At 38.5% G+C, this 27356-nt stretch overlaps 1 protein-coding gene across 3 annotated transcripts in view; it reads right to left on the reverse strand.

The window, feature by feature from the left end:
* Positions 1 to 416: 416 nt before the first annotated feature.
* The window catches only part of CDK12 (cyclin dependent kinase 12), a 46612-nt gene continuing 19672 nt past the window's right edge, over positions 417 to 27356 (reverse strand). For 2 of the 3 annotated variants that reach the window (XM_045777795.2, XM_045777794.2), the window contains exons 7-14: positions 20512 to 20568; positions 19841 to 19942; positions 13149 to 13226; positions 12134 to 12250; positions 11234 to 11365; positions 9576 to 9787; positions 8187 to 8639; positions 417 to 4349 (exon numbers count right to left, since the gene is read on the reverse strand). In XM_045777795.2, coding sequence (XP_045633751.1) covers positions 3637 to 4349; positions 8187 to 8639; positions 9576 to 9787; positions 11234 to 11365; positions 12134 to 12250; positions 13149 to 13226; positions 19841 to 19942; positions 20512 to 20568 — 1864 coding nt within the window. In that variant the 3' untranslated portion in view covers positions 417 to 3636. The remainder of the gene's footprint in view (positions 4350 to 8186; positions 8640 to 9575; positions 9788 to 11233; positions 11366 to 12133; positions 12251 to 13148; positions 13227 to 19840; positions 19943 to 20511; positions 20569 to 27356) is intronic. The other variant, XM_045777796.2, reaches the window with a different exon arrangement.

Genomic DNA, 27356 nt, shown 5'->3' on the forward strand with positions numbered 1-27356 from the left:
AGACCTGTGGCGGATGGTTATATTTAAGAGACCATTCTTTGGTCTAAACAGCCTCTTAGCAACTTCCATTGACAAGTAGAGCTCAAACCCACTTACCTCTCCTTTCAGGAGGAGTTGGGGTACATGAGGCTCAACTCTTTTGATGGCCTGGCACCATCATTTGTATAACTATTACTACTTTAAAAAAAAAATCACCTTATGGTTTCCCAACTTTTTTTCTTCTCTAGTTTCTAGTCTAGTGTTTTGAAGCACCTCTTCAAACCCTGAGAACTTTTTTTTTTTGGATATTTTATGAGACTACAGAGATTCTGAGACAAAGAACTCCTAAGATAAAGTGGAGGAAAAAACCCTTCACACGCAATTAGATCTGCTCAGAGGCTACAGGTTAAGAAGTAAATGCAATGGAGCAAAAGTGGTATAGTAACAGGAAATATTTAATTTTCCAATCTCCACTTTCCATTTTTATAAACTGAAAGAAAAAAATTTAATATATTACAAAATATCTGTACATAGACAAGGTACACCCGATGTGGGGCAAAAACAAGAGAGAATGAATACAGTGTCAGGAACCTAAATCAGGGAGAATGAGGTGGCAACTGACACTTTTCTGGTGCAGCATTCTCTCTCAAAACCTGCTGGTAACCATTTTAGTACTGTAACTATATATGCATATTACACACACACACACACACACACGCACACACACGCACAGTGGCTGGGTGATGTCTATGGCATAAGCTAACAAAAAAGTCCTACTTACAAATTTGTGCTACTGCCCTGCTTTGAAAAGTATAGATCTGATGTCATTTTATCATTCCTATGGACAGCTGAAGAAAAAACTAAGGAAACTGGGTCAAACAAAATTGTTTTCAAAACCACAAAAATGATCATGGTCAAACCAGTTTTGCCTCTCATTCACGAACAGAATCAGATTTCTCATCTGTTCAAAATAACGTATTTAATGGACTTATCTCCCATGGTACAATAATTAAAACAAAACAAAACCACTTTTGAATATAATTGGGTTTGTAATTTTCTAACAGTCAAGTTGAAATTCTGCCAAAACTTTACTTCTATCACATTTATAGATAACATAGCTGAAAAATTAACAAATACCTTTTCTTCCTCCACATAGATTCCAGGATATTTGAGTTTTTTTCCCCCTTTGCTTTTAGAAATAGTCAAAATTACCAAACTTTTTTCATTGTAAAGGCTAGACTCCCCAAATGGGGTAGGGGGTGAGATGGGATCACACACACACATACACACACCATACATACACTCACCCCCTTCCCTAGTAGTAGGCATGGGAGAATGGAGACTTAAGTATATTATTTAGAATATTTGGCATAATTAAAAATAAGGGGTGGGAAGGGAGAAGGAAAAACATTATTGATGACTGCTGATAACCAAAATGTAATGAAAATATAGAGAGAATTTTATTCATATTTGATGGGAGACCAATTATTTTCACTGAGTAAGATACTTCTGAAAGTATCTCAAGCTTAAGTTCTTTAATCAAAAATGGGAGTGGGGCCCAATGCCTCAAATGCAAATATTCTAAACTACAAAGTCCCATGTCTGAGGACTAAGAAGTCAACAGACAAAAGGTTCAGATGAACTTTAATGGAATTTTCCAATAGCATGTCAGTGAGCCTAGTAAATCTAATTGGACACACTGGTATAAAAAGCCATCAATGCCAAAATGGCTAGAAGGTTCTTCCTCTAATCAATGTTTGCCCATGAGGGCAAGGCCAGACCAAAACCCAGAGAATAATAAAAGAAATACACACACCGGATATCTACCTATTTCAGTAAACAGGGGAAAATAGTCTTCATGTAAGTATCTGAAGAGGGTTCTTCTTTCATTTTTTTAAAGTTTTCTTTTTTTATTAGTGCACCTTTCTCTTACAAGTAGTTTTTATTTTTTAATATAAGAACTTGGCATTGAAACACAAAACTTCACTTGAGTTCTGAAAACTATTCTCCAAGATGCTGAAGCATATTTGCCTTTTCTTTGTAAAAGGGTCCTAATCTACGTTTCACAAAGGTCTAAGTCTGTGAAGATAATTTATATGAATGTGTATGTTTTTAAAACACATTATATGCTGGTATTCACATAGAAATGGAAACCAGAATGAGAAGCCTCCCAAGTTATCCCACCCTGAAAGCCCTTCCCTTTTCCATTTCCTGTTTATAATAAGGCAAAATTCTTGCCATGAAGTCATTATTTAACCCCTTTTACCAAAAACAAAACCAAAATCAAACTCTCTAGAGGAAACTCCCTAAAAGAATTGGCAGGATATACATGCTGAGATGTGTATATGTCAATACTGTTCTTTCTCACGGTCTGTTCTTTTAAAATTATTTTTTAAAAAAGGTCTCAGATATTGATAGATCTTCAGAAAAATATGCACCCTAAAAACTAAGTTACATTTTCATGTATTTTCAGGATGTATTTCTTTTCTCTTTGACAACACTACAATGCTCTGTTTCAAAGGTTTTTTTTGACATAAAAATATATGTGTAAACAGTATGCTAACTGCTCTTACTAGCCCTCTAGTTATGGAGGCATCATCTCTAACCCCAGCTCAACAGCAATGTCCTAGGCTGTCTGCATTTATAAATCAACTTCACCATCAGAACATGGTTTTAAAAAAACAAAAACATTTTAGAATTGAAAAGTTACAGAGAACAATATAGGAGGTTGAATTTCCTTTCCTTTATTTCAAAAAAAGTAAAGAATTATCCCAGGTTCTTGGGCATCTCAACGATTAATTTTTTCCAAACAAATGCCTCAAAAAGAGACAGAGAGAGACAGAAAATGAGAAACTCTATAAAGAAGGGGTAAAAAAGGGAAGAGATGGGGTAAATCTACCTACATGCCCAAGAGTGCCTCTTTCTACAACCTGCTTCATGTGCAGGGAGAGGGGCATGTCTTTTGTCAAAGCAGAGCAAACTTTATGGATGAGTAATTTATTTGGAAAAAAGGTATGTTCAAGATGCTCAATGGGGAAAAAAAGAGTTCACTTGAAAGCAAAAATGTGAGATGGTGGAGAGGAAGGAAACATTTATTTAAATCAGCCAGTCACTCTGTTTCCCTTATAGCAAAAGCCTAAGAGTAGCTCAAATTTTGTGAACACTATTATCGTTAAAGGAAATCAAAACGAAACGAAACAAAACAAAACAAAACAAAAACCCCAAAAAACAAAATTCAAAAGAAAAAAATCATAAAAAAAAATCCCCAAATTTAAAAAACCTAAAGAGAGCCTCTCCTGAGCCATCTCAAAATTGAAACTGTTCTCCTTTTCTTCTGCTCAAGAAGTGCAGGCAAATGAACTACAACAACATTTACTTTTCAATTTAATGACCCTCTCCACATTCTCTACTTATATCTACTAGGTAGAGTTGAAGTAATTGTTCTGGCTGTAGCCCATCCAGGGGGAACTGGTGCCAACATCATTATTTTATAAGTCGCCTGCTAGTAGCAAGTGAGCAAGGAATACAACAGACAGCTTTGCGGTAGCCAAATGCAGATGATTACCTCGCTCTGGCAAATGATTTCATTAATGTTTCAGAGGACTGGATGGAAGGATGAATAGGGAAGGAATCTTTCAGGACACTGAAGTCTCTGGGTTAGTAAGGAACTCCTCTCCCTCTTCCCCCTCTTGGCGGGACTCTTGTAGGCCCCCGATAGAGTTTTCCGTAAGCAGAAGACTGAGCTGAGCCCCCCCAGTTAAGGCCTGCTCCTGAACTGCTGGCCCCAGTGGTTCCTGGCCCCAGCTCCCCATAGTTCTGCAATTTGGTCTCTGCATGTACCACAGAGTTGCTGCTTCCCTCAGCCTTCAGGAATGGTTGCCCGACCACTGAGTGTAATGGTAAGGGGACCCTGGCAAAACGGAGGTCCTGGTCCCCTGGGAACTGAACTGACCCTGTGCCCTGGTAACTGCTGGACTCCCCAAGGTGGCTCACAGAGCCTGAGTAGGTCCTGTTCTTCACCAGGGTCTGGGTCAAGGATTCTGTCAAAGCTGGACCAGAGTTGCGTTCATCAGTGTCAGTGGCACTGAACCCTGTTTCAGGCCCATCAGTGTTTCCGTAAGTCCTGTTGGGATGGGGTCGGGTGGAGTATTCCATTGGTCTCAAGGCCTGGTGCTCATGTGGCAGGTGGCCAGGAGGCTCTGCTTCAGGCTGGGATAAAAGTTGCAGCAAGGCGGCTGTCACGGCTGGGTTCAACTCCTGGGGGGCGCTGGAAAGATCGCCTTCAACCAGAGGGGGTGGAGGTGGCGGCGGTGGAGGTCCGGGGGGCTCAGGGGGCCTCTTCTCTGGTGGAAGAATGTGAGGAGGACATGCTGTGGAAGGGTTACTTCTTTTAAACACCATCTTAAAAATCACATGTGATTATAAACACAAACATACACACACACACACACATACACACATACATACACTGCCCAACATAAACAAATATCAATACAAGTAACCAAATATATATAAAGAATAAAATCTTGGGATCGGGAAATTGCAATTTATAAATAAAATCAAGTGATTAAAATAAAACAGTTGCATTCTGAATCTAACAGCTGGTGTAAAAAAGATCGTATGTTTCTCAAATGATTGTCCTGATTTTTGTCTGAGATTTCCTCCATTTCCTTCCTTAAGGAACTGTTCTAATATGTAGGCTGTTGGCAGCCTCCCCGCCCCTTTTTGCTGTTGGATCAAAACATTAATGAAAATAAAGTAGAAAGAAGGAAGATGAGAGGAAATAATACACATGTTGTGGTCACATTTCTAGCACATAATCTTGCTGTACAATAGGAGACCTTGCATGGACTTAGCTAACACATTTTACAGAACATTTGATGATATAAGGTTAACACCTGAAATAGAACTTAAAGAATATACAGGAGAGATGAAATAAAGTAAAAACCTTTCAGTACCGTCATGTATAAATACACACGTGCTTCTCCAAACTTGAGTCCCCTCTCCCCATAATCACATTCTGAAAAAAGGGATAGTAACCACCATTTTGTCATTCAGCTTTCTATGTTACAGTAATTATAAAGACTAATCTATCATAATTTTCTATTTTGTTTCCCAACCTCCTGCATTTTTTCCATGCTATGAAAAAAATCACTATAGTAATGCCATGCAGAATGAATGGGCTGTTGATAAACATCTGTTTATCTTGGAAACGGTGAAAGAACTGAGTATTTAGAAATGTATTGAACTTATATACTACATTCTCTCTTTCCAAAGATCTTTGTCTTTCTTGAACCACTCCACACATTTCCACACCCCCACCCCCAACCCCACTGCTGGCTAAATTTGCCTAAGCATGGCAATCATTGTCTGGTAACTCATGCCAAGGCCCGAGAGTAGAGATGTAAAATGGTGTGAGTTTGAGGACATACAAAACCAAGTACAATCAGAACAGTGCTTTTAAAGAGTTGGGAGTCACCCTGCTGAAGAAAAGGTTTAATGTTTTGGGATATCTTCCAAATGACTGATTTTTCTGTTCCCTATGGAACCATATTTTTAAATGTCCATATAGTCAATGCTTTATTATCTGAGCTAAGTGATATAAAAGTCGTTACTCAGACAAGCCAAAAATAGTTTTTAGTTATAAAGTATTTTGGTAGCATATTTACCACAATTATATTTTGCAAAGACAATCAGTAAAGTAAGTATGTATTCACTTAGCATGCAGGTGAAAGTACTCTGAAAACACCATATTGTAATGTTGTGCCCTGGAAGGATAAGTTCAGGTGCTCTATGTAACACACAAGTAGGGTGGCCACCAGTCCCAAGTTGCTTGGGACTGAGCAGGTTCTCAGGTTGCTGACTTTCAGTTTTAAAACCAGGACAGTACAGAGATGAGTTGGTCACCCTGTATACAGTACCCACCCAAGTTGCTTGTTGACAGATTGGCTGGTTGACTAGGTGGTAGGTAAAAATGAATTTAAGGAAAAAAAATTAGCTATAGAAAACTCACAATTGGAAAGAAGACACTGAAAAAGGAGAGCTAACTGGACTACAAACATCTATAGATTTCAGAGCTTTTTGCTGCCAATACTATATATCTTACTACATAAGAATATCTCAGTACCAGTTATATTTAAAAGTATTTTTGGACTATACATAAAACAAAACACCAGGTTTTTTTTTTTTTTTAATACCAACGGCAAACAACTTTAAAAATGCCTAACTGCAAAAGTGAGCAAAGCTAAACTTATTCTTCCAGCTATACTACTTTTCATACTTAAACTCTGCCTTTTATGTGAATAGTCCAATAGTGTTTCAACAGAACTAATTCTTGAGTTCAAATTCACATGTATGAGGATGAAAACTACCTCGACGTAATAAAGCAGACAGACTGTAAAGAACTATTAAATAAAACGTCTTAAAGGAGTTAAAAATAAAGATTACATTTTAAAAGTCATACTATTATATAAGATTTAGTGTTAACAATATTGCCAATTCTTAATAGTCTGTACTAATGGAGGGAGGTATTAATGAAATGTACAAATAACTTAAATATTTCAATTGACTCATTAGATTCAATCATAACCCTTTCCCCACACAAGTAGAGTAGCTAAACATAGCCAAAGTAACAGATTTTCACCTTCTCTGGCTTATTCAGTCTGCCCTCTGGTGGAAGTGCTAATGAACAGTAAAACGGCCAAAAGAGAGGCAGCAGGGGAGAAACAGAAACAGGAGAGACAGGGAAAACTGGATAATCCAGGGATGACTAACAATGAGGAGCGGTATTTTTACTCTTCTCTGAAAAGTAAATACAACAATTTCTAGCCATAGGCCAGGCCTTAATTTTAGTTCAATTACTGGGTGAATTTCTTTCAATCACTATATTATTTAATTTGAACAACTTCTCCCACGTATTTTGATTATAGTTGAATTTTTCTGCTGGGGTGGGAAGGAGAAGGAAGGTATAAGAGAGGAGGCAAAAAGGCCTGCTTTAATTCTAGATTACCTTTCTGTTATTCCGTGTTCTAGAGTCTCTTAAAAGCAGTACGACAGGGTAACAAAGTGAATTAAAAAACACATTAAAAAGAAACATTAAGAGAAGTATACCAGTCCTAATTCTGCCTCTGCCAATAATATGGTTCCAGCAGTGGGACCATAGGCAGGATTATTTAAACTCCTGGATTTCAGTTTACCTATCTGTAAAGTAAAGGGGTTAATTTTATTTATGTTATCTTCCCGTTTTAAAAAGCTTTACATGTGAAAAATAGCTTATATATTTGTATACCAGCGGAAAAAAGGCATATACTTTCTGCACCATCCCATATGAAATATGAATGCAGGACAACCTAAAGTTGAAGGTTAGTGTACCTCCTCAGCCCTTGTGCCTCTTCTCATTCCCCAATTCATGGGGTCTTCATGAACAGCGAAAATTTCCAACGAGTTGAAAACACTTTCAGATAAGTAAGCATTTTGCAAATAGACTGTGAATCAGAATTAGAAAATTTTAACTTTCTTTCCTCTAATAAAATTGTGTGCTGTGGTCATGCCAGATCAAAGTATAACATTACTTCCTTTTCTCAGATTTTTCTTTATGTAATGCTCACTTCCTAATTTGAGGTCCATTCAATTGTCTCTTAGGAACACAGATTTTTAAAAAGCATTTTTATACACTAAAATTTTGGGGGAAAGGAAATGTATGGTGTTAGTTATCTACTTAGAAATACCTCCAAATTACTCCTCAGGAAATTAACAATGGCATTTTATTAGAGTTTTCTTGACTATATCTTTCAGGTAAGACTGGTATCAGTATTTACTACACTAGAGTAAAGTTGAGTGTACAATCTGATGATGGTTTATTTGGAAGGCAGATTTTTAAGTGCTATACTAGTTGGCCACCATTCACACAGTGGTTCAAGATATATCATTAGCTATGGTTGTGGTTTCCTTGGGTTAGAATACAGAGGCTTTACTTACCCACCTCCTAGGAAATGGAAAAACAATCAGTATATGAGAGGTGCTTTGAGAAGCTCTGAGACTTAAATAGAAGCCGGGCAAGAAATACATCACTGGGTGCTATGTTCTCCTGTAGACTAGGTTACAAAAAACTGAAACTGAGGCCACTGATGTGAAAAAGAAAATGTTAAAGAGATTTAAGAGGATCAACAGCACCTGAGCTCAATGAGATTCATGACCGGTCTGTTTACCTGCTGCCTCCTCCTGTGGCATTGTGGGAGTTCTTCGGGGCCCCTGTGGCCCACTGTTCTTGTCACTGTTGTTTTCCTCCAGGCTGCCTGCTGGCTCCTGGGTTTTCATCAGCTGACTCAAAAGAACTGCCAACATATTCTGCATGTCAGCTGGTGTGCTTGAAGCTTCAGAGGTTGTCTGTTCTGCTGAAGGCTGGACCACTAGGGCAGGAGGTGCCTCCTTCAAAGACTCCTCTGGGGCCATGGGCTCTGAGTCCTGCTGCTGGGAAGTGGCTTCAGTTAGGGCACTGATGGATTGGTTCAGGGCCTCCAGCTGCTGCTGCATCTCTGGGTTGGAGTGGATGTTAAGCAGCTGAGCCATTTGAGGGATGCTCAGGTCAGTTTGGCTCTGCAGCAGATTCAGTAACACTGCCAATTCACTTTGATTCAACTGCTGTGTGATGTCACCAAGGCCTGTGGACAGTGGAGCCAATATAAGAGGATGAGGCAGGTTAAGGACCTTTGCCTTCTGCAACTGGCAATAGCAACTTACAATATTCAATGTGTGAAGTTTCATTTTGAATATCTCGTTTTTCATGCCTCAAACTGTCATGACAATTTGTTATTCTTTATATTTTCACTTAAAAATATAGGAACAAGCTAAAACATCTCTGCACTGTGAGTAAAAGTGATTTCATTTTACCTATATTCTACAAGACCAGGGACTTACAACCCTTATTGTACATCAGAATTACTAGGAGAGATTGTAAAATTCAGATGCCTCAGTTTCCATCCCCAGAGATCTGGCAATTGTTCAGGAGTGTTTACTTTTCAAGCTTTCCAAATGATTCGAATGTGCAGCCAGTGTTAAAAACCACTCTTGTAGGTGGACAAGGAAGGGAAAATGAGCCATGGAAAGAATACCTATAGTTCAGAAAAACTGATGGTATCACAAAACTACTTTATTATAATAGCTCACTATTACACAGTTTTGGATATATTTAGATCAAATAACCTTCTACAGAACTAACTACATTTAATAGCAACTGTGATTTAAATTATTAGATTCTAAGAAGGTCTTAACAAACCTAACATAAACAGGGCTCTAAATTACATGTTAGAGAACCATGGGTAAAGGAACCTTAAATTTGGCCTAATTTATTGATTTATCCTGTACACCTACTTGAGATATAGTATTCCCACTTTCTTGAAAGGAAAATAATCTACTGTAGACTTCCTGGACCACATGTACAAAACTTGGTTTAGCTCCTTCTCCTCATAATGAGGTCACGTCTTTATTAATGCTTCAGTGGCTAAAAACTAAAACACACACATGCAGCATCCTTGCACTTGACCATCAAAACCTGCCCTAATGTCCTTAAAGCACAAAAACTCCATCCCAGAACTGACCTATTGCATCCCCAGTCCCAGGCTCCACCTTGCCAGAAGCAGGCTCAGGTGGTGCTGGGCTGCTGTTCTTCACAGGCTCAGCACTTGTCCCTGAGGTAGTTTCTTTGCGAGAGGCTTTGGATGGAGGTGGTTCTTCTATCACAACACCACTCTGTCGCTGTCGTCGCCGTTTCTTACTCCACAATTCATGGCAATCCTGCCAGTGGGGGAGGCTGCAAAAAGATAAAACAAAGGGGAAATGTGTGTGGGACTGCAACAGTGAGTGAATGGAAGGACAAGAGATTAAAATGTGAAGGCAAAGAGCAGAGGGAAATGGAAAGAATAACATAAAAATAACTAGAAATATAGTAAACAGATAGTAGCAGTGTAAAAGGGGTCATGGCATATGGCAGTCTGAGGAAAATAAAAATCCAAAAGCCCAAGAGATTTCTACATTGAGAAATGAGGATCTTGCTAATACCAGAGACACGCCTACTATATAAACACCCACATTCCAGTCAAATAGTTAAGTCTTACAACTGTTCTTGCTTTGTATAACAAGAATAAAGGAGAACTTTCTTGGTCAAGTTTCAATTAGGAATGAATAGGACAGAAATGACTGGCTTGTTAGTATCTACAAAAAGTCCCTCCTGGCAAGGTAGTGAACCACTGAAGTTTAGTATTATTAAATCACTTTTGTGTAAAATCAATTTATGCATTATTTGGTCTGTGAGGACCAAAAAACGGGTTTTCTTCTTTCTACCCACTGAATTTCCATGACTTGATATTTTGTGGTGTTTATTAATATATTTTAATATATTTCCAGATTTCCTCATATTCAGTAATACAAACAGCCCTGGCAAGTCAAATCTTATTACAATAAAGATTACCAGACTCAAAATATCTCTATAGTAAGACCTCCCAAATTTCAGTAAAAAGCTTATGTATTTCAAGACACACTCAATGTATCAAAATTCTAGTGCAGTAAATGAATTTGGACATTTCTTTGGAACAATTAGATTTGTAGTTACTACCCACTCAGTCTTTAAATACTGTGTATTTCTTTAAGATACTTTATGTAAGAAAAAAATACCCAAAGACTCTGATATGAAAACTATTAACACGTCAATGAAAAATTCAAAGATATAAGACTTATTTGCCAAATGTGAAACATGAATGTAAAACCTCAGAAGATCCTACAGAATACAGAAAATACAGAAGATTCTTGTGTGAGAGAGGCACAAAGACCCTATTTTCAACATCAAAATTCGGGATATATGACCTGACAGTGATGCAAACTATTTAAAATTAGGACTGTCCTTCCAAGTTTGGGATATACGTGGTCACCACACACATAGGAGATTCAAGCAAATGAAATGGGTAAGAGCAAAAACCAGAAGGAATACTTTCAAAGAAGTTTTACAGGGCAATATGCTGGGGATTCAGGGACAAAAGACAGCTTGAGTCAAATTAGAACAAATATCATATCTAAATCTATTCCTTGTTTAAAAAGAAAAAAAGCAATAAAACAAACCTCTTTTCAACCATAATACTCAAGGGCACCTCTCCATTCTGGACTTAGCCATTTGCAGTTCCTTCTAAAAACCTATTATTTTGAGTTTTCGTCTCCTGACGCTTAGTGTGAGGTTTAGGGTCACTACTTAGCTAGCAGCACTTACTCTGGAGGATCCATTTTGCTGAGCTCAACATCTTTAAGGAAGTCACTCTGTAAAGTCTGTTCAGCTGTGCAACGTTTGCTAGGATCTAGTGTCAGCATGTGGTCCAGTAAATCAAGTGCTGCCGAAGGAATGCTGTAGAAAGAACAAATTCACAATGACCCCAGAGTTCTTAAACCTGTAACCTTGTATCAGAGGTCTCTGAATTTCCAGCTCCAAATAAACTGTGGAAAGGGAGCTAGAAGCTGGATAAATAAGCAAGCAGATTTGCTCCCATACAGGGTTTATGCAATGCTATAATACAGGTAGAAAACATGAAGCCAGCAGTTCCACTCTTTTATCGTGGGACAATCAAAAGGACTATGAGAAAATTTATATATTGTTCACAATAAAATGATTTTCTATCATCTAAAGGCTTTAGATGGCTCAGTCGGAAAAGCACGCAACTCTTGATCTCGGGGTTGTGAGTACCAGCCCAACGCTGGATATAGAGATTACTTAAATAAAAAACTTAAAAACAAATAAAGCAGGGGCTCCTGGTTGGCTCAGGTGGTTAAGCATCTGCCTTCAGCTTGAGTCATGATCTCCGGGTCCTGGGGTCAAGCCCCATGTTGGCTCCCAGCTCAGCAGGGAGTCTGCTTCTCCCTCTACCTCTCCCCCTGCTTGTGCTCTCTCTCTCTCTCTCTCTCAAATGAATAAAAAAATAAAAATAAATAAAAAACATAAAGCCTTCATAAGAGAAAATTACAACAGCACTATGATAAAATTCATACACTGTTCGAAGATACAATGTTTTCCTGTGAGGTGCTGCTATAATAAGTTGGGACAACAGTAACTCCCTAGGCCAGGAAAAAGTCAAGCCTAAACACACAGAAACCAGATGTACATTTTTGCCAAACTCACAAAGAGAATTCTTCTCGCAGACGCCTTCTATATTGCTTCTTCGGTTTCATGGTATTGAAGTAGGGCAGCTTGATAACATCAGGCCACACAGCTGGACAAGGGCTACCACAGAGTCGACTGAAAACAAAAAAAAAGCCCGAACAAGAAGTGAGTGAGTCAGCACTGTGAATTCTGGAGATAACAGAAGCAGAAATTATTACCTCCTGAGGTCTGGGGAATCTTGGCTTATTAAATTAGAGGGCACGCAGAAAGGTAAACCTTGACCTCACTGCTTTAAGGACAGAAATAATTGGTTATAAGATAGTGAAGAGAAAATCCTGGCAAAAGAGTCTAAAATGATCCATACACTTGGTTTTGTAAAACATGTTTTTAAAACCTCCATAAAGGTTTTCATTATCAATTTTGTTCTGTTCAGTTAGTATTAATTTCAAAGAGATGAGCTGGTCCTATAATGTCCCAATAGGGAAAACTGAAAGAAGAAAGCCTAAAATTTTGATAGAAAACTGAATTTAATGCATAACAAATAATGAATTATACACCACCTTTAATTATCTGTTTACATGCTGTATCACTTACTAAATTCTGAGCTCTCTGAAGGCAAGGACCTATCTTATGTATTTCTAAATCCTCAAGTTTAACAGAGAAAGGAATTTATTATAGAACAGACTCAATAAATGTCTGCTGCATAAATTTGATCTTAATCTAACCTAGGAATGAAATCACCACACTGAAAATGGTATGCTTTTATATAAAGAACTAATAAAAAAAATGCAAAGACCTTAAATGTCTAAAAACAGGGAATCTAAAATGTAGACCTTTAGTAAGACCTAAAAAAGGGAAATACAACTTCTTCACATCTACAGCCCATGACAAAATATGTGGTAAATCTGACTGAGAAACTTACTTGGACACAAGAAGCATAAGCTCATTTAGTAGAATGAACAAAAAGTATTAGAAATTAGAAGATGAGATCACCTATCACACCCGGGTACCTAGAGCACATGCAAAGCTGTACCTGATCAGTTCTAGCTGAGCCAGTTCCAGATTGGCTTGAAAAATAGGCTTCTTTGTGAACAGTTCCCCAAGGATGCATCTAGAAAGAGTAAAATTGAGAGGTTAAGAGAGATATCCCTGGAGCCTAATCTGTGTCTCAAACTTTTATAGTCTATCTGACTGCATCTGATATAACAGGTTGTAGATAAGCCCCAAACTGCAGTGTCTGAGTTTTGTAAAAGAAAGTATTTCTCAAAGTGAGAATACATAGTATATAGAATTTATATTTGCCAGGAGATCAAACTTTTGCCACCTATAAAGCCTACAAGCAAAGAAAATGAGTCAGTCTTTTTCTATCAATTCCATTATAAATTAAGGAAGTAAAGACTAAAAAACCCATACTTCAATTTTACAAGAATCCTCAGCAGTTCCTATAAAGATTAGCTTTTCCATTCATTTGCTCTGTAGAATGTGCAATATCCTACAGCCCTCTTAGCATTGTTATTTGTAAAGAAACGTTTATTGTCATCAGATGTCAGTTTCAACAGGACTTTCAAACACATTATACTTAAACGCCTTTCCCACTTCGAAAATGTCTTCCAAAATAATACTGAAATATTTACAAAGTCCCCAAATATGTCTCCACAAATTACTTAATTACAAAAGAAAAACTAATAACTATTTAGTGGGGAAAAAGACAACACCTTAACTAAGTGCCCAAAATTAATATTATCAGTAAGAGGAAAACAGGGTTCATGTAAATACAAACGTGGTAACTTAAAAGGAACACTTAGGGACTATTCCAGCCAAAACTTTATAACTTGAATCTATATAGTAGCTAGTCTGTCCTTCAAAAATGTAAATGTCATGAAAGATAAAGGCTAAGGACTGTTCCAGAGTAAATAATGAGAACTAGGGGCTCCTGGGTGGCTTAGACAGTTGGGCGTCTGCCTTCAGCTCAGGTCACGATCCGATGGAGACCCGCCATTAGGCTCTCTGCTCAGCAGGGAGCCTGCTTCTTCCTCTCCCTCTGCCTACTTGTGATCTCTCTTTCTCTCTCTGTGTCAAATAAATAAATAAAATATTAAAAACAAAAAAAAACAAAAAACAAAAAACAAAAAATGTAAATGTCATGAAAGACAAAGGAAGGCTAAGTACTGTTCCAGAGTAAAGAATGAGAACTAGGGGCGCCTGTGTGGCGCAGTCAGTTAGCATCTGACTCTTGGTTTCAGCTCAGGTCATGATCTCAGGATCCTAGGATTGAGCCCCACATCCGGCTCCGTGCGCTTTGCATGGGGTCTGCTTGAGATTCTCTCTCCCTCTCCCACTCATGAACTCTCTCTCTAAGATAAATAAATCTTAAAAAAAGAAAAAAAGAAAAAAGAATGAGAACTAAATGTAATACATGATACTGGATTAAATCCTCTATCAGGTGAAGTACTGTTTCTAGGATATTCTTAGGGTACTGAAAAAATAACATGGAATATAAGCTAAACAACTTAAAAGACAGTGTATCAATGTTAAACTTCCTGAATTTGATAATGGTACTGTGATTATACATAAGAATATCTTTGTTCTTAAAAAATGTACATTAAGGGCAACTAGGTGGCTCAGTAGGTTAAGCATCTGCCTTCGGCTCAGGTCATGATCCCAGGGTCCTGGGATCAAGCTTCACATCGAGCTCCCTGCTCAGTGGAGAGTCTGATTCTCCCTCTCCCTCTGCCTGCTGCTCCCCCTGCTTGTGCTCTCTGTCAAATAAATAAATAAAATCTTTTTTTAAAATGTAGATTTAATATTAAAATGGGAAAGAGCATGATATATACAACTACTTTCAAATAGTTCTGGAAAAAAGACGTGGTGTGCATACACATACATACACATGAATATAAAAGCAAATGTGGCAAGATGTTAACAATTAGTGAATCTAACATGAATAAATCTCAAAATAATTATGCTGAGTAAAAGATGCAAGAGGGAAAAAGAATATATACTACATGATTCCATTTACATAAAATTCTAGAAATGGAAATCAATTACAGTGATAGAAAGCAGAATAGTGGTTGCCTAGGAATGGGATAGTGTGGACAGGAGAGAGATTACAAAGGAACATATGGAAACTTTCAGAAGTCATCATTATCTTGGTTGTGGTGATAGTTTCACTGGTGTATACAATGTGTCAAAATTTAAATTGTACATTTTAAACATGCAGTTTATTATATACCTCAAAAGGTTAAAAAATTTTAGTGAATATGGATGAAGGCTATACTAATTCTTTGTACTCTTCTAGGAACTTTTCTGTACATGTGAAATTATATCAAAATTAATCTACTTAGTTAAGTTTTCATATAGTGTTATATTAGTTTCAGGTGTAAAATATAGTAATTCAACAGTTCCATACATCACCCAGTGCTCATCACAAGTGCACTCCTTAATTTCTATCACCTAATTAACCTATCCCCCCATATCAACATAACTTCAAAACAAATGAAAAAAAAAACTCCATGAATACTCCGTACTTTTTTGTATTCACAATATATTTCATTTTTTTGAAAAGTGGGAAAAAAAAGAAAATGGAAAAAAAAATCTCTTCTCTGGCCTGTGCTCTGAAATCAGATTTACAAATACAAAAGCAATATTTATAGTTTTACTCTGAATTCTTTAGCTTGACTAAATAAGAGAAGCAAAACCAATCTAGTTTTCAAAGTTATTACCACCTTTCTATTAGCATTTGTAAACCTCAAATGACAAATTCTTACTTCATATTCACTCAAACCTTATCCAGAAATTAGAAAAGTAAAAGTAGGGGTGCCTAGGTGGCTCAGTTGGTTAAGTGTCCAACTTTGAATTTTGGTTCAGGTCATGATCTCAGGGTCGTGGGATCCAGCCCCACTTCAGGCTCCGCACTCAACACAGAGTCTGCTTGAGTTTCTCTCCTTATGCCCCTCCCCCTACTCTAAAATAAATAAGTCTTTAAAAATGAAAAAAAGTAAAAGCAAAATTTCACTCTACTTCTAACATTAACCACGAAATCAAATTCCAAATAGTGTTGTCATAACTGGTAACATAAGACAAAGAAAAACAAACCCAGGTGGGTTTTCAGAATCTAGGCATAATTTGTTGTACCAGTCCTTCTAGTTTCTCCCTCAGAGAGACTTCCATGGATCACCAAAGTAGTAAGCTCACATCAAACATCCAGCAAAATCTTAATTCAAAGAAGTTACTGGGCTTTAAAGTCTAATCGATAGTTTTAATTTCCAAGTCGGGCTTTGGTGTTTTATTTCAGTTTCTAGTTCTTTGGTGGGGAAGACATTATTATGTAATGAACACTTTGCTAATACACTGAGGTGGCAGGCTGCACACACTGAAATAATAGTACCAACAGAGCTATGAACTTTCCCTGTGTATCTTAATGGGGCGTTAACTTTAGAGCCTAGTTGTGACAATTTAAATGCTAATACTGTTAAAGCAAATAGTCCAGAACACAAACATACCCAGCTTGAGTCAGTAAAATTTAACTAAAGCTTCATTTGAGTTGGGTAGGCTACCACAGAAATTATGCTCTCCTTATCTATCACCCTTTTGAATTTTGAAATAAAACCCCTGCAGTGCTCCTTTTAAAGACTGACATAATACAGAAGGGAATGAATGGGAAAAAAGTATACGCTCCACTTGTAAGTACCTATGTCAGAACCCTAAGGTATGGAGGTCAAGGACAGAGTGTACATTCATAAATCATATAGTATCAAAAACAACTTCCAGGGCGCCCAGGTGGTTCAGTTGGTTAAGTGTCTGCCTTTGGCTCCGGTTATGATCTCAGGTTCCTGGGATCAAGCCTCGCATCGGGCTCCCTGCTCAGTAGGGACTCTGCTTCTCCTTCTCCCTCTGCCTCTCCCCTCGCTCGTGCACTCTCTTGCTCACTCTCTCTCTCAAATAAATAAAATCTTAATAAAATATCTATGTTCCTTTTTTAAAAAATATTTTATTTATTTATTTACTTGAGAAAGAGAGCAAGCTAATGTGAGTGCCGGGAGAGGCAGAGGGAGAGGGAAAGAATCTTAAGCAGACTGTGATGAATGGAGCCCGCCACAGGGCTCGATCTCATGACCCTGAGATCATGACCTTAGCAGAAATCAAGAGTCAGATGCTGGGGTGCCTGGATGGCTCAGTCAGTTAGGCGTCTGTGTACTTTACCACAGTTAAAAAAAAAAGCAACAATAATTGCTAACTCCTAGGGCTGGCATTTATGTAAGTGTTAGGAAGAAGTATAGTAGGTGCTTGGTCAGTGGTGGTTGAGATGGAACAGCTGGTGAGGCCATTCAGGTAAGGGGGAAATTGTGTGCACGCGTGTGTGTGTGTGTGTCTGTGTGTGTGTTGGGTGGCTTATATACTACAGTGATATATAATGAAATCACCCAAAAGACTTGGGTTCAAATGTGAACTCTACAATTCCTCCGCCAGGTGACCCAGGGCAAGCTCTCTTAAGCCTAAAGTTCAGGTTCCCTATCTGCGTATAGAATGGGCCAAGTCCAGGCGCCTGGGTGGCTCAGCCAGTTAAGTGTCTGCCTTTGGCCCAGGTCATGATCCCAGGGTCCTGGATTAAGCCCTGTGTCAGGCTCCCTGCTCAGCAGGGAGCCTGCTTCTCCCTCTCCTGCCATTCCCCCTGCTCCCTCTCCTGCCATTCCCCCTGCTCTGTGTCAAATAAATAAAATCTTAAAAAAAAAAAAAGTTGGATGCTTAATTCACTGAGTCATCCAAGCACCCCAAAAACGTCTATGCTCCTAACACAAATTGTGGTCTCTAAGTATCATTTTCCTAAAAAGAACTAAGACTCTTTAGAGAGCTGATTCCAGATGTGGGGCATTAAATGAACAGGATGAGCTTGGAACCAAAAAACAAGGAAGGCTATTTACCAAACACTATGGGTGTTGGAAGGACCCACTAAACTTCCACTGGCCAAAGACTGGAAAATGTGAATAGGAGTAAGATGATAACCATAAGATTAAAAACACATTAAAAATGTTGGGCACCTGGATGGCTCAGTCAATTGAGCATTGGACTCAGGTCATGGTCTTGGGGTCATGGAATTGAGCCCTACATCAGGCTCTGCACTCAGTGGACAGTCTGCTTGGGATTCTCTCTCCCTCCTCCTCCCTCCCCTCCCCCCACCGTACTCTCTCTCTCTTAGAGGGATCTTTAAAAAAAAAAAAAAAAAGTTTAAATTCATGAGTTCATAATGAAACTAAAACACAAAACAAAATTAAAACAAAAGCCTAAAACCCTCTCTTTGGTCATCTTTGAGGGATACAAGGGAACTACCTCACATTATCTTTAAAACTGGTGAATAAAATGAAAGAATTAAAGCTTTATCTCTACTTTCTTCTGTATCACTCGTACCTAGGGTTAGTAAAATAGATGTTCTTTTTATTCCAGTAAGGAATAATATATAATTAGAATATCACCATCACAAAACCACCACAAATGAATTAATGAAGGTGTATCATTAATAGCTGATAACATTTCAAAAAGAGATAACTGTATATTATGTAAAGTGGGGTGTGCGTGTGCGTGTGTAAATCTGCCCTCTTAGGGACGAATATTTTAGCAAACATTATTTAGAATTGCCTGTATAATGTGATAATAAAAAGTACACCAATTTGTAGTGGATTGTTCTCTTGATTTTAAATTCTCTACAGATAATGTATCTAGTTATTGTCTGTACTCTGGGCAGAGGCTCCCAATGCCTCTTACCCCCAACTTTGATATATCATTGACATAATCTATCAGAAGTACTCAAAACCACCTATAAAGTAGTTTCAGGGTCAGTTGGGTGATTGGAAATCAAACCTGAATTCACCTATAACGTATAGGAAATAAAAGGGATAGAGAACCATGCTAAAATAACAACAACAAAAAAACACAGTGAGGATGCAATCAGCAAAATCTAGACTGTGGGAAGCTCTGTAAGACAAATGATCCAGTTTCTTCTAAGGAAATTATAAGATGGGGGGTGCCTGGGTGGCTCAGTCGTTAAGCATCTGCCTTCGGCTCAGGGTGTGATCCTGGCGTTCTGGGATCGAGCCCCGCATCAGGCTCCTCCACAGGAAGCCTGCTTCTCCCTCTCCCACTCCCCCTGCTTGTGTTACCTCTCTTGCTGTCCCTCTCCCTGTCAAATAAATAAATAAAATCTTAAAAAAAAAAAAAAAGGAAATTATAAGATGGGGAGCCTCTCTAAGAGATGGAGGGAGAAGCTATAATTAAAAGACTTGAGATAATCAATTGTAAACTATGGACCTTATTTGAATGTATTTGGATCTCAATTCAAACTAAGTTAAAAAAAAAAAAGGGGGGGGGGCGCCTGGGTGGCGCAGTCGTTAAGCGTCTGCCTTCGGCTCAGGGCATTCTGGGATTGAGCCCCACATCAGGCTTCTCCGCTAGGAGCCGGCTTCTTCCTCTCCCACTCCCCCTGCTTGTGTTCCCTCTCTCGCTGGCTGTCTCTCTCTGTCAAATAAATAAATAAAATCTTAAAAAAAAAAAACACCTGGGGAAATGTTTTTTAAAAAATTATGTCTCTGATACTAGGAAATATTCAACAGATTCCTCTGAATTCCTCTCAAACTTAAAGAAAAGCTATAAAAAGCCAATGCAGACAGAAAACAGATACAAGTTCAACAACATGTAAATTACAATCAAGAGAGAAAGCACAAAGAGACTTACCCACAGCTCCAAACATCAATGGCTGGTGTATAACGCTCCTCTCCCAGCAGAAGTTCTGGAGGTCGGTACCACAGAGTAATGACTTTGTTTGTATAAGGGCGACTGAAATGTAAAAAACAACCATGACATAAATTTACAATGGGTTCTAATGAAAAAATACTTGTACAAGTAAATGCAAACAGAAATAGCTGCCAATTGAAAACGGGAGTCAAAATAGCTCCATTAGCAATCTAAGAGTTCAAAAGTAAACTGGACAGAAGTAGGAGATAAAAAAATAACTTGCATTCTAATTTGGGTTAATTTATTTCAGTCTAAGGCTGATTCAAGAATTTAGACAGAATTAACACATTTAGAAAATTAGGAAACTCTGATAATTATTGCAACTTGCGGAATACTAGAATATCTAAGAATAAAAAGAATTCCTTCCGGGGCGCCTGGGTGGCACAGCGGTTAAGCGTCTGCCTTCGGCTCAGGGCATGATCCCGGCGTTATGGGATCGAGCCCCATGTCAGGCTCCTCTGCTATGAGCCTGCTTCTTCCTCTCCCACTCCCCCTGCTTGTGTTCCCTCTCTCGCTGGCTGCCTCCACCTCTGTCGAATAAATAAATAAAATATTAAAAAAAAAAAAAAAGAATTCCTTTTTCCCACATGTAATTTTGATGAATGCCTCACCTCTCTTCAGAGTTATAGAGCCGTGCAAGTCCAAAATCTGCTAGTTTGATCTGACCACTGTAAAACAAACAAACAAAAAAATGATTTTAATAAAAGTAATAGTAGCGGCCTCCTAATTATACCTAAACAGTAATGGATGAATTTAGGAGTTAAAGGAATTACAAAAATGAATTTTAACTTATGCTCTCTTAGTTCTGTTCTTAATGGTCACTCTCCCAGATTAAGCCTCTTTTGACTACTTTGGTTTACAAAGCCTTATGGTTTTCTTTTTTGACTACTACTGTGCTTTTGAATTTGACTCCTTAAATAAATATTTATTTTATTTCTTGGCAAACAACAGTCACTAAAACCTGCTAGATTAAATGCTTATTATTGGGGGAAAATGTAATAAACTATTCTAGATTAAGAGAGATTTAAGGGGCCTAACAACCAAATCCAGTTTATAAACTTTGATTAGTTCTGGTTTGAACAGACTAGCTAGACAAAAGACATTTTAACATAAGTGAAAAAATATAAAATGTGAACTGAGTGTTAGACGATAATAGGTGGTAATCTTCTGGAGCATTTAGGATCAAACATAATGATGTCTGTAATTTAACTCAAGCAGAAAAAAATAAAGGAAGCAAATATAGTAAAATGTTAACTGTATATTAATTATTATATTAGTGTCTCAATTTTTTCTTACAACTTTTTTCATAATAAAAAGTAAACCACAACAATACCATGGCTACAACAGATTTTTTTTTTCTTTTTTTTTTTTATAAATATTTTATTTATTTGACAGAGAGAGAGACAGCCAGTGAGAGAGGGAACACAAGCAGGGGGAGTGGGAGAGGAAGCAGCAGGCTCCCAGCAGAGGAGCCTGATGTGGGGCTCGATCCCAGAACGCCAGGATCACGCCCTGAGCCAAAGGCAGACGCTTAATGACTGAGCCACCCAGGCGCCCCTATAACAGATTTTTTCAAACAGGGAACATGGCTTTGATCTCAGTACACAATTTTTATGATGAATGAGGCCCCTTTTACCAACATATTGCTATCACTTCCTATACCATAAAGATATACAACTATGATCTTAGATTGGTTCTCAAACTTTAATATGAAATAAAAATCACTTGGAAAGCTTATTAAAGGTTTCCTGGGCCTTGTTCCCAGAGATGCAATTCAGAAGGCCATGGCTCATGAACTTGCATTTTTCTTTCTTTCTTTCTTTCTTTTTTTTTTTTTTTAAGTAGTCTCTACGCCTGGCATGGAGCCCAACATGGGGCTTGAACTCACGACTGTGAAATCAAGACCTGAGCTAATATCAGGAGTCGGACCCTTAGGGGCGCCTGGGTGGCTCAGTCAGTTAAGCGTCTGCCTTCCGTTCAGGTCATGATCTCAGGGTCCTGGGACCAAGTCCTGCATCAGGCTCCCTGATCAACAGGGAGCCTGCTTTTCCTTCTCCCTCTGCTGCTCCCTCCTGCTTGTGCTCTCTCTCTCTGTCAAATAAATAAAATCTTTTTTAAAAAAGGAAATCTATTAAAAAATAAAAATAAAAAAGAGTTGGAGCCATTCAGGTGCCCCTGAACTTGCATTTCTAACAAGCCCATAGATGATACCACTGCTGCTGGTCTGAGAACACTTTTTTTTTTTTTTTAAAGATTCTACCTAGGGGCGCCTGGGTGGCTCTGTTGGTTAAGCGTCTGCCTTCAGCTCAGGTCATGATCCCAGGGTCCTGGGATCAAGCCCTGCATCGGGCTTCCTGCTCAGCAGGGAGTCTGCTTCTCCCTCTCCCTCTGTTCGTGTTCACTCTCTCGCTCTATCTTAAATAAATAAATAAATAAATAAATAAATAAATAAATAAATAAATAAATAAATAAAATCTTAAAAAAAAATTCTATCTATTCATTTGACAGAGAGTGAGTACACAAGCAGGGGGAGCGACAGGCAGCACGAGAGGGAGAAGCAGACTCCCCAGAGAGTAGGGAGCCCGATGCGGAGCCCGATCCCAGGACCCTGGGATCATGACCCCAGCAGAAGGCAGATGCTTAACCAACTGAGCTACCCAGGCACCCCTGAGAACCACGCTTTTGAGAACCATGCCCTTAAAGGGATCATACCCAGGTTTCACTCTGCTAAGCACTCTGTCCTTGACAGTGATGTCAAGTAATATTTTAATAAACTGTAACATAAAATGTCAGAAAACTTTTAAACTATTAACTATTTTGGATTAATTATATTTATCTAAATTCTTCACGTTTACCACTTGTCTTACTTCTTGGGTAATGAAAATCCAGCTCACTTTTTTTTTAAGATACTAGGGTATCTCAGGTACCTGATAGCTGAGATCAGACAGAAAGTGAGACAGTAGGAAAAAAAAGAGGCTATGCTAGGAGGTGGTCCTCAAAGTATGAACAATGGGACAAAATATTAAAACAAAGTAACTTGGGGCACCTGGTGCTCAGTTGGTTAAGCATCTGCCTTAGGCTCAGGTCATGATCTCAGGGTCCTGGGACTGAAACCTACATCGGGGAGTCTGCTTCTCCCTCTCCCTCTGCCCCTCCCCTTCACTCGTGTTCTCTCTTTCTCAAATAAAATCATAAATAAATAAATAAATAAATAAATAAAGTAACTACTGGCAACACAATTTAACATTAAATCAACGCTTATCATTCCTAGTAAAGATTATTGGGCACCTTATCCACTTGCCCCAAATATCATGGCATTTTTAAGTTCAATTTACAAGCAAATTCTCAAAAAAGCAAAAAGAAAAGGACTAGCTGACTTGAACCCTATACTGAGACATAAAGGTTCCTCAAATTTCTCAGCATCCTTACTCTTAGAACCTGAGATGATCCAAGACTGAAGGCACATAGGACTGAAAGTTAAAATGGCAAGAGATACACAGTTATGGAAAATTAGGCTAGACCTAAACATCACCAAGCATCTAGCCTACTTCCTAATCTTCCCTCTTATCTCTCAGTAAATGACCTTCTTCACTGAAAAGAGAAATCATAGGGCGCCTGGGTGGCTCAGTCAGTAAACCATCTGCCGTTGGCTCAGGTCATGATCCCAGGGTCCTGGGATCCGGTGCATCTGGCTCCCTGCTCAGCAGGAAGCCTGCTTCTCCATCTCCTCCCCATTCATGCTCTCTCTTGCTATCTCTGTCTCTCTCTCAAATAAATAAAATCTTTAAAAATTTTTTTAAAAAGGAAATTAAAAAGAAAACCAGAAATTATCAGGTAGGAGCTACTTAACATCCTTATCTTTTACCTACATAACCTTAATTGCATCTATAACCTTCCTTTTGGAGCATGTAGGTGGCTCAGTTAAGCGTATGCCTTCGGCTCAGGTGGTGATCTCAGAGTCCTGGGATCGAGCCCCACGTCGGGCTCTCTGCTCAGCGGGAAGTTTGCTTCTCCCTTTCCCTCTCTCAAATAAATTAATAAAATCTTTAAAATATATATATTTATATATATATATATATATATATAACCTTCCTTTATTCTTTCAATTACAGAAAAAAGTGTGTCAATCTCTCTTGTTCAAAGACAATCAATACCTATAATTGTGGCCACTACCACCTGTGGCCTTGATTCCACCTCCTCTAGAACCTTGCTCCTTTAAATTATTTTGGTTCTTTCTTGAATCTTCGACTTCTCCCTACTGATTTTCTTTTCCCTTAGTACTTAAATATGCTCAAACCTCTGCATCATTAAAAAATAAAAATTAAAGACACACCTACCATCAACTTCCCATTAACTGTACAACCCACCAACTTGCCAAACACTGTCAATGCTGACCTTTTAATTTTCAGATTCCTTCTGAGGTCTTATAATCTGTCTGCATCGCCTGACATATATGACCATCCCCTTCTTAAACCTGCCTCTTTTTTTTTTTAAACTTTTAATTTTTAAAAACTTTTTACTATGTTATGTCAGTCACCATAGAGTACATCATTAGTGTTTGATGTAGTGTTCCATGATTCATTGTTTGCGTATAACACCCAGTGCTCCATGCAATACGTGCCCTCCTTAATACCCATCACCAGGCTAGCCGATTTATTTAGTTTAGAGAGAGTGAGTGTGAGCAGGGGGAGGGGTGGAAAGGGAGAGAATCTCAACCAGACTCTGAACTGAGTGTGGAGCCAGACACTGGGCTCAATCTCAGGACCCTGAGATCATGACCTAAGCCAAAACCAAGAGTCAGACGCTCAACCAACTGAGCCACCCAGGTGCCCCTAACCTGCTTCTTTTACATTCATGATACTTCCCTATTTTCTATCTTTCTGACCTTACTCGTGGGTTCCATCTTCTGACATCTTTTCTCTGCTTTGATAACTCCTAAACTATACTGCTAATTTGGAACTTCAATGTGACCATATGCCTATTAGATACCACTACGCTGGATATGCAACAGCTATATCCAAAAGGAATTTACTCTTCACTCACCTATCCTGCTTTTCCTTCTCTATTACCTATATTGACCATTATGCCACCTATCTAGTTAGTTTCTTAAGTCAGAAACCTATGAGTTATCTTAAAGTACTTTCATTCATTCTCTACCATTCATTTACTCACCAAAGTCTACTGATCCACAAAGTTGATCCTGTCTCTACTAGCAATGCCTTGGTTAAACACTGACAATTTCTTACAGTACTCTTAATAGGTCTCCCTGCCTCTAACCCTAACCCTATTAAAATGACCATTTAGTGATTTTTTAAAAGAGAAGACTAATTGTGTCTCTTCACCATCTAAAATGACTTGGTCCCATTTATACTTGTGTAATGAAGATATAATGATATTATGAACATCAGGGAGCCCTCCTCCCTCTCTTATCAATTGCTTTCACTTCCTTGTCCAGCTGAGGGCTCCTTACCATTTTCTCCAGGCCATCTCACCCAGAATTCTCTGTGTAAACAGAGCTAAATGGGCAAAAGCGGAGGCTGGATGGATAAGACTCCTGCATCCTGCTTAGCAACCCAAAGAGGAAGTTCAGTTTAGTCCAGAACCTCATCAGCTTCCTGAATATGGGAAGGGACAGGGAGGGGCCTGACCCATCAGAAAGGTCACCAAGCAAGACGATAGCTTATTCCCGAGACATCCCCCCTGGAGAAGCAAAAGGAACCAAAAAAAGTATACGCTAGGTGGCAAGGTGACAGCCATGATTAAGTTCCTGAAGCATTATTACTATGGATGTAGATTAACCAAGCCCAGCTTTAATGAAAATTGTGGGAGACAGTGACAGGAATAATCTTTTAACATCACGTTTTATCTCACAAAAGTATTTAAGTATGAAATATATATAATTATACACATCATATAAAATAATTTAAAAAATGCATTAACTATATAATTTGAAAATAAATTTACAAATTATATATACATAATTTATATATATAACAAATTATATATACATAATTATATATACATAAAAATAAATATACAAATTAATTGTATAATTTATTTGTTTTTTATTTTTTTGAGAGAGAGCAAGCAAGCAGGGGAAGGGGCAGAGGGTGAATCTCAAGCCGTTTCCACACTGAACACAGAGCTGGACGCAGAGCTCAATCTCACAACCCTGAGATCATGACCTGAGCTGAAATCAAGAGTCAGATGCCCAAGTGACTGAATCACCCAGGTGCCCCAACTTTATAATTTAAAAACAAAAAATTAACCAAACCAGCACCACTCAATGGCTGTCATCTATAGACAAAATAAGCTCCTTAGCAAGATATACAAGATCCTTAAACTGGCTCCTTGCAACTGTCCAGCTTCATCTCATCATTACGTGCTTCATTCTTCTTGCCTTAGCAATACTGACCTGTTTACATTTTCCCATATATTACACATTAATTTTCATATTTATGTGATTTTGCCCATGTAATTTCTTTTGCTTAGAAACTTAACCCTCTGTTGTCAGGCTTTCTGATAAATTTCTGTCCATTCATCAAAACTGCATCTTCCCCAAAAAAAGGCGGGGGTGGGTGGGGCTTAGGGGCACTTGGCTGGCTCAGTGGGTAGAGCATGCAACTCCTGATCTTCGGGTTGTGAGTTTGGGCCCCACGATGGGTGTACAGATTACTTAAAAACCATGTGTCTGTGCAGGGGGTGGGAGGTGCTTAATAAATATTTACTGGATTGAGCGATTTATTTGTTTAGCTCCCCTCAGAAACTCTGAACTTTCTAGTGACCAACTATCCCACGTGGGACTTCTAGTGCTAAAACCAGGACAGGGGCACCCAGCTGGCTAAGTTGGTGGAGGATGTAACTCTTGACCTTGGGGTCCTGGGTTTGAGCCTCACGTTGGGTGAAGAGATTATGTAAAAATAAAAAATCTTTCGGGGCACGTGGGTGGCTCAGTCAGGTAAGTGCCCAACTCTTGACTTCAGCTCGGGTCATGATCTCAGTGTGTGAGATTGAGCCCCATATCGAGCTCAGCGCTGGGCATGGAGCCTGCTTAAGATTCTCTCTGCCCCTCCCCCTCCCTGCTTGCTTGCTCTCTTAAAAACAAACAAACAAACAAACAAAACCCTTAAAATAAATAAGTAAAATCAGGACAGTCCCTGGGCAACTCTGGATAGTTGGTTACCTCACTCCACGAAGATAAGAAATACATCATAATCATTCTATAGCTCTATCTAGGTAATATTTGTTAAATATAATTGAATAGAAATGTATAAAACAATGGGTGAATCAGACAAAGATGGCTATAAATAGCCCAGTTACCTAAAAACCAAACACTGATAGGACTTCAACAGCATCAAACTTACTTTTTATTCCTCAATAGGTAGGGCTATTTACCAAAGACTAGTGTGCATAATACACCTAATATCACCAGTGTAGTTTAGACAAATAGCCAGAG

Source organism: Ursus americanus, chromosome 23 (genome assembly GCF_024610735.1).
Source record: "Ursus americanus isolate L20-20 chromosome 23, mUrsAme1.1.p, whole genome shotgun sequence".
Lineage (NCBI taxonomy): Eukaryota > Metazoa > Chordata > Mammalia > Carnivora > Ursidae > Ursus > Ursus americanus.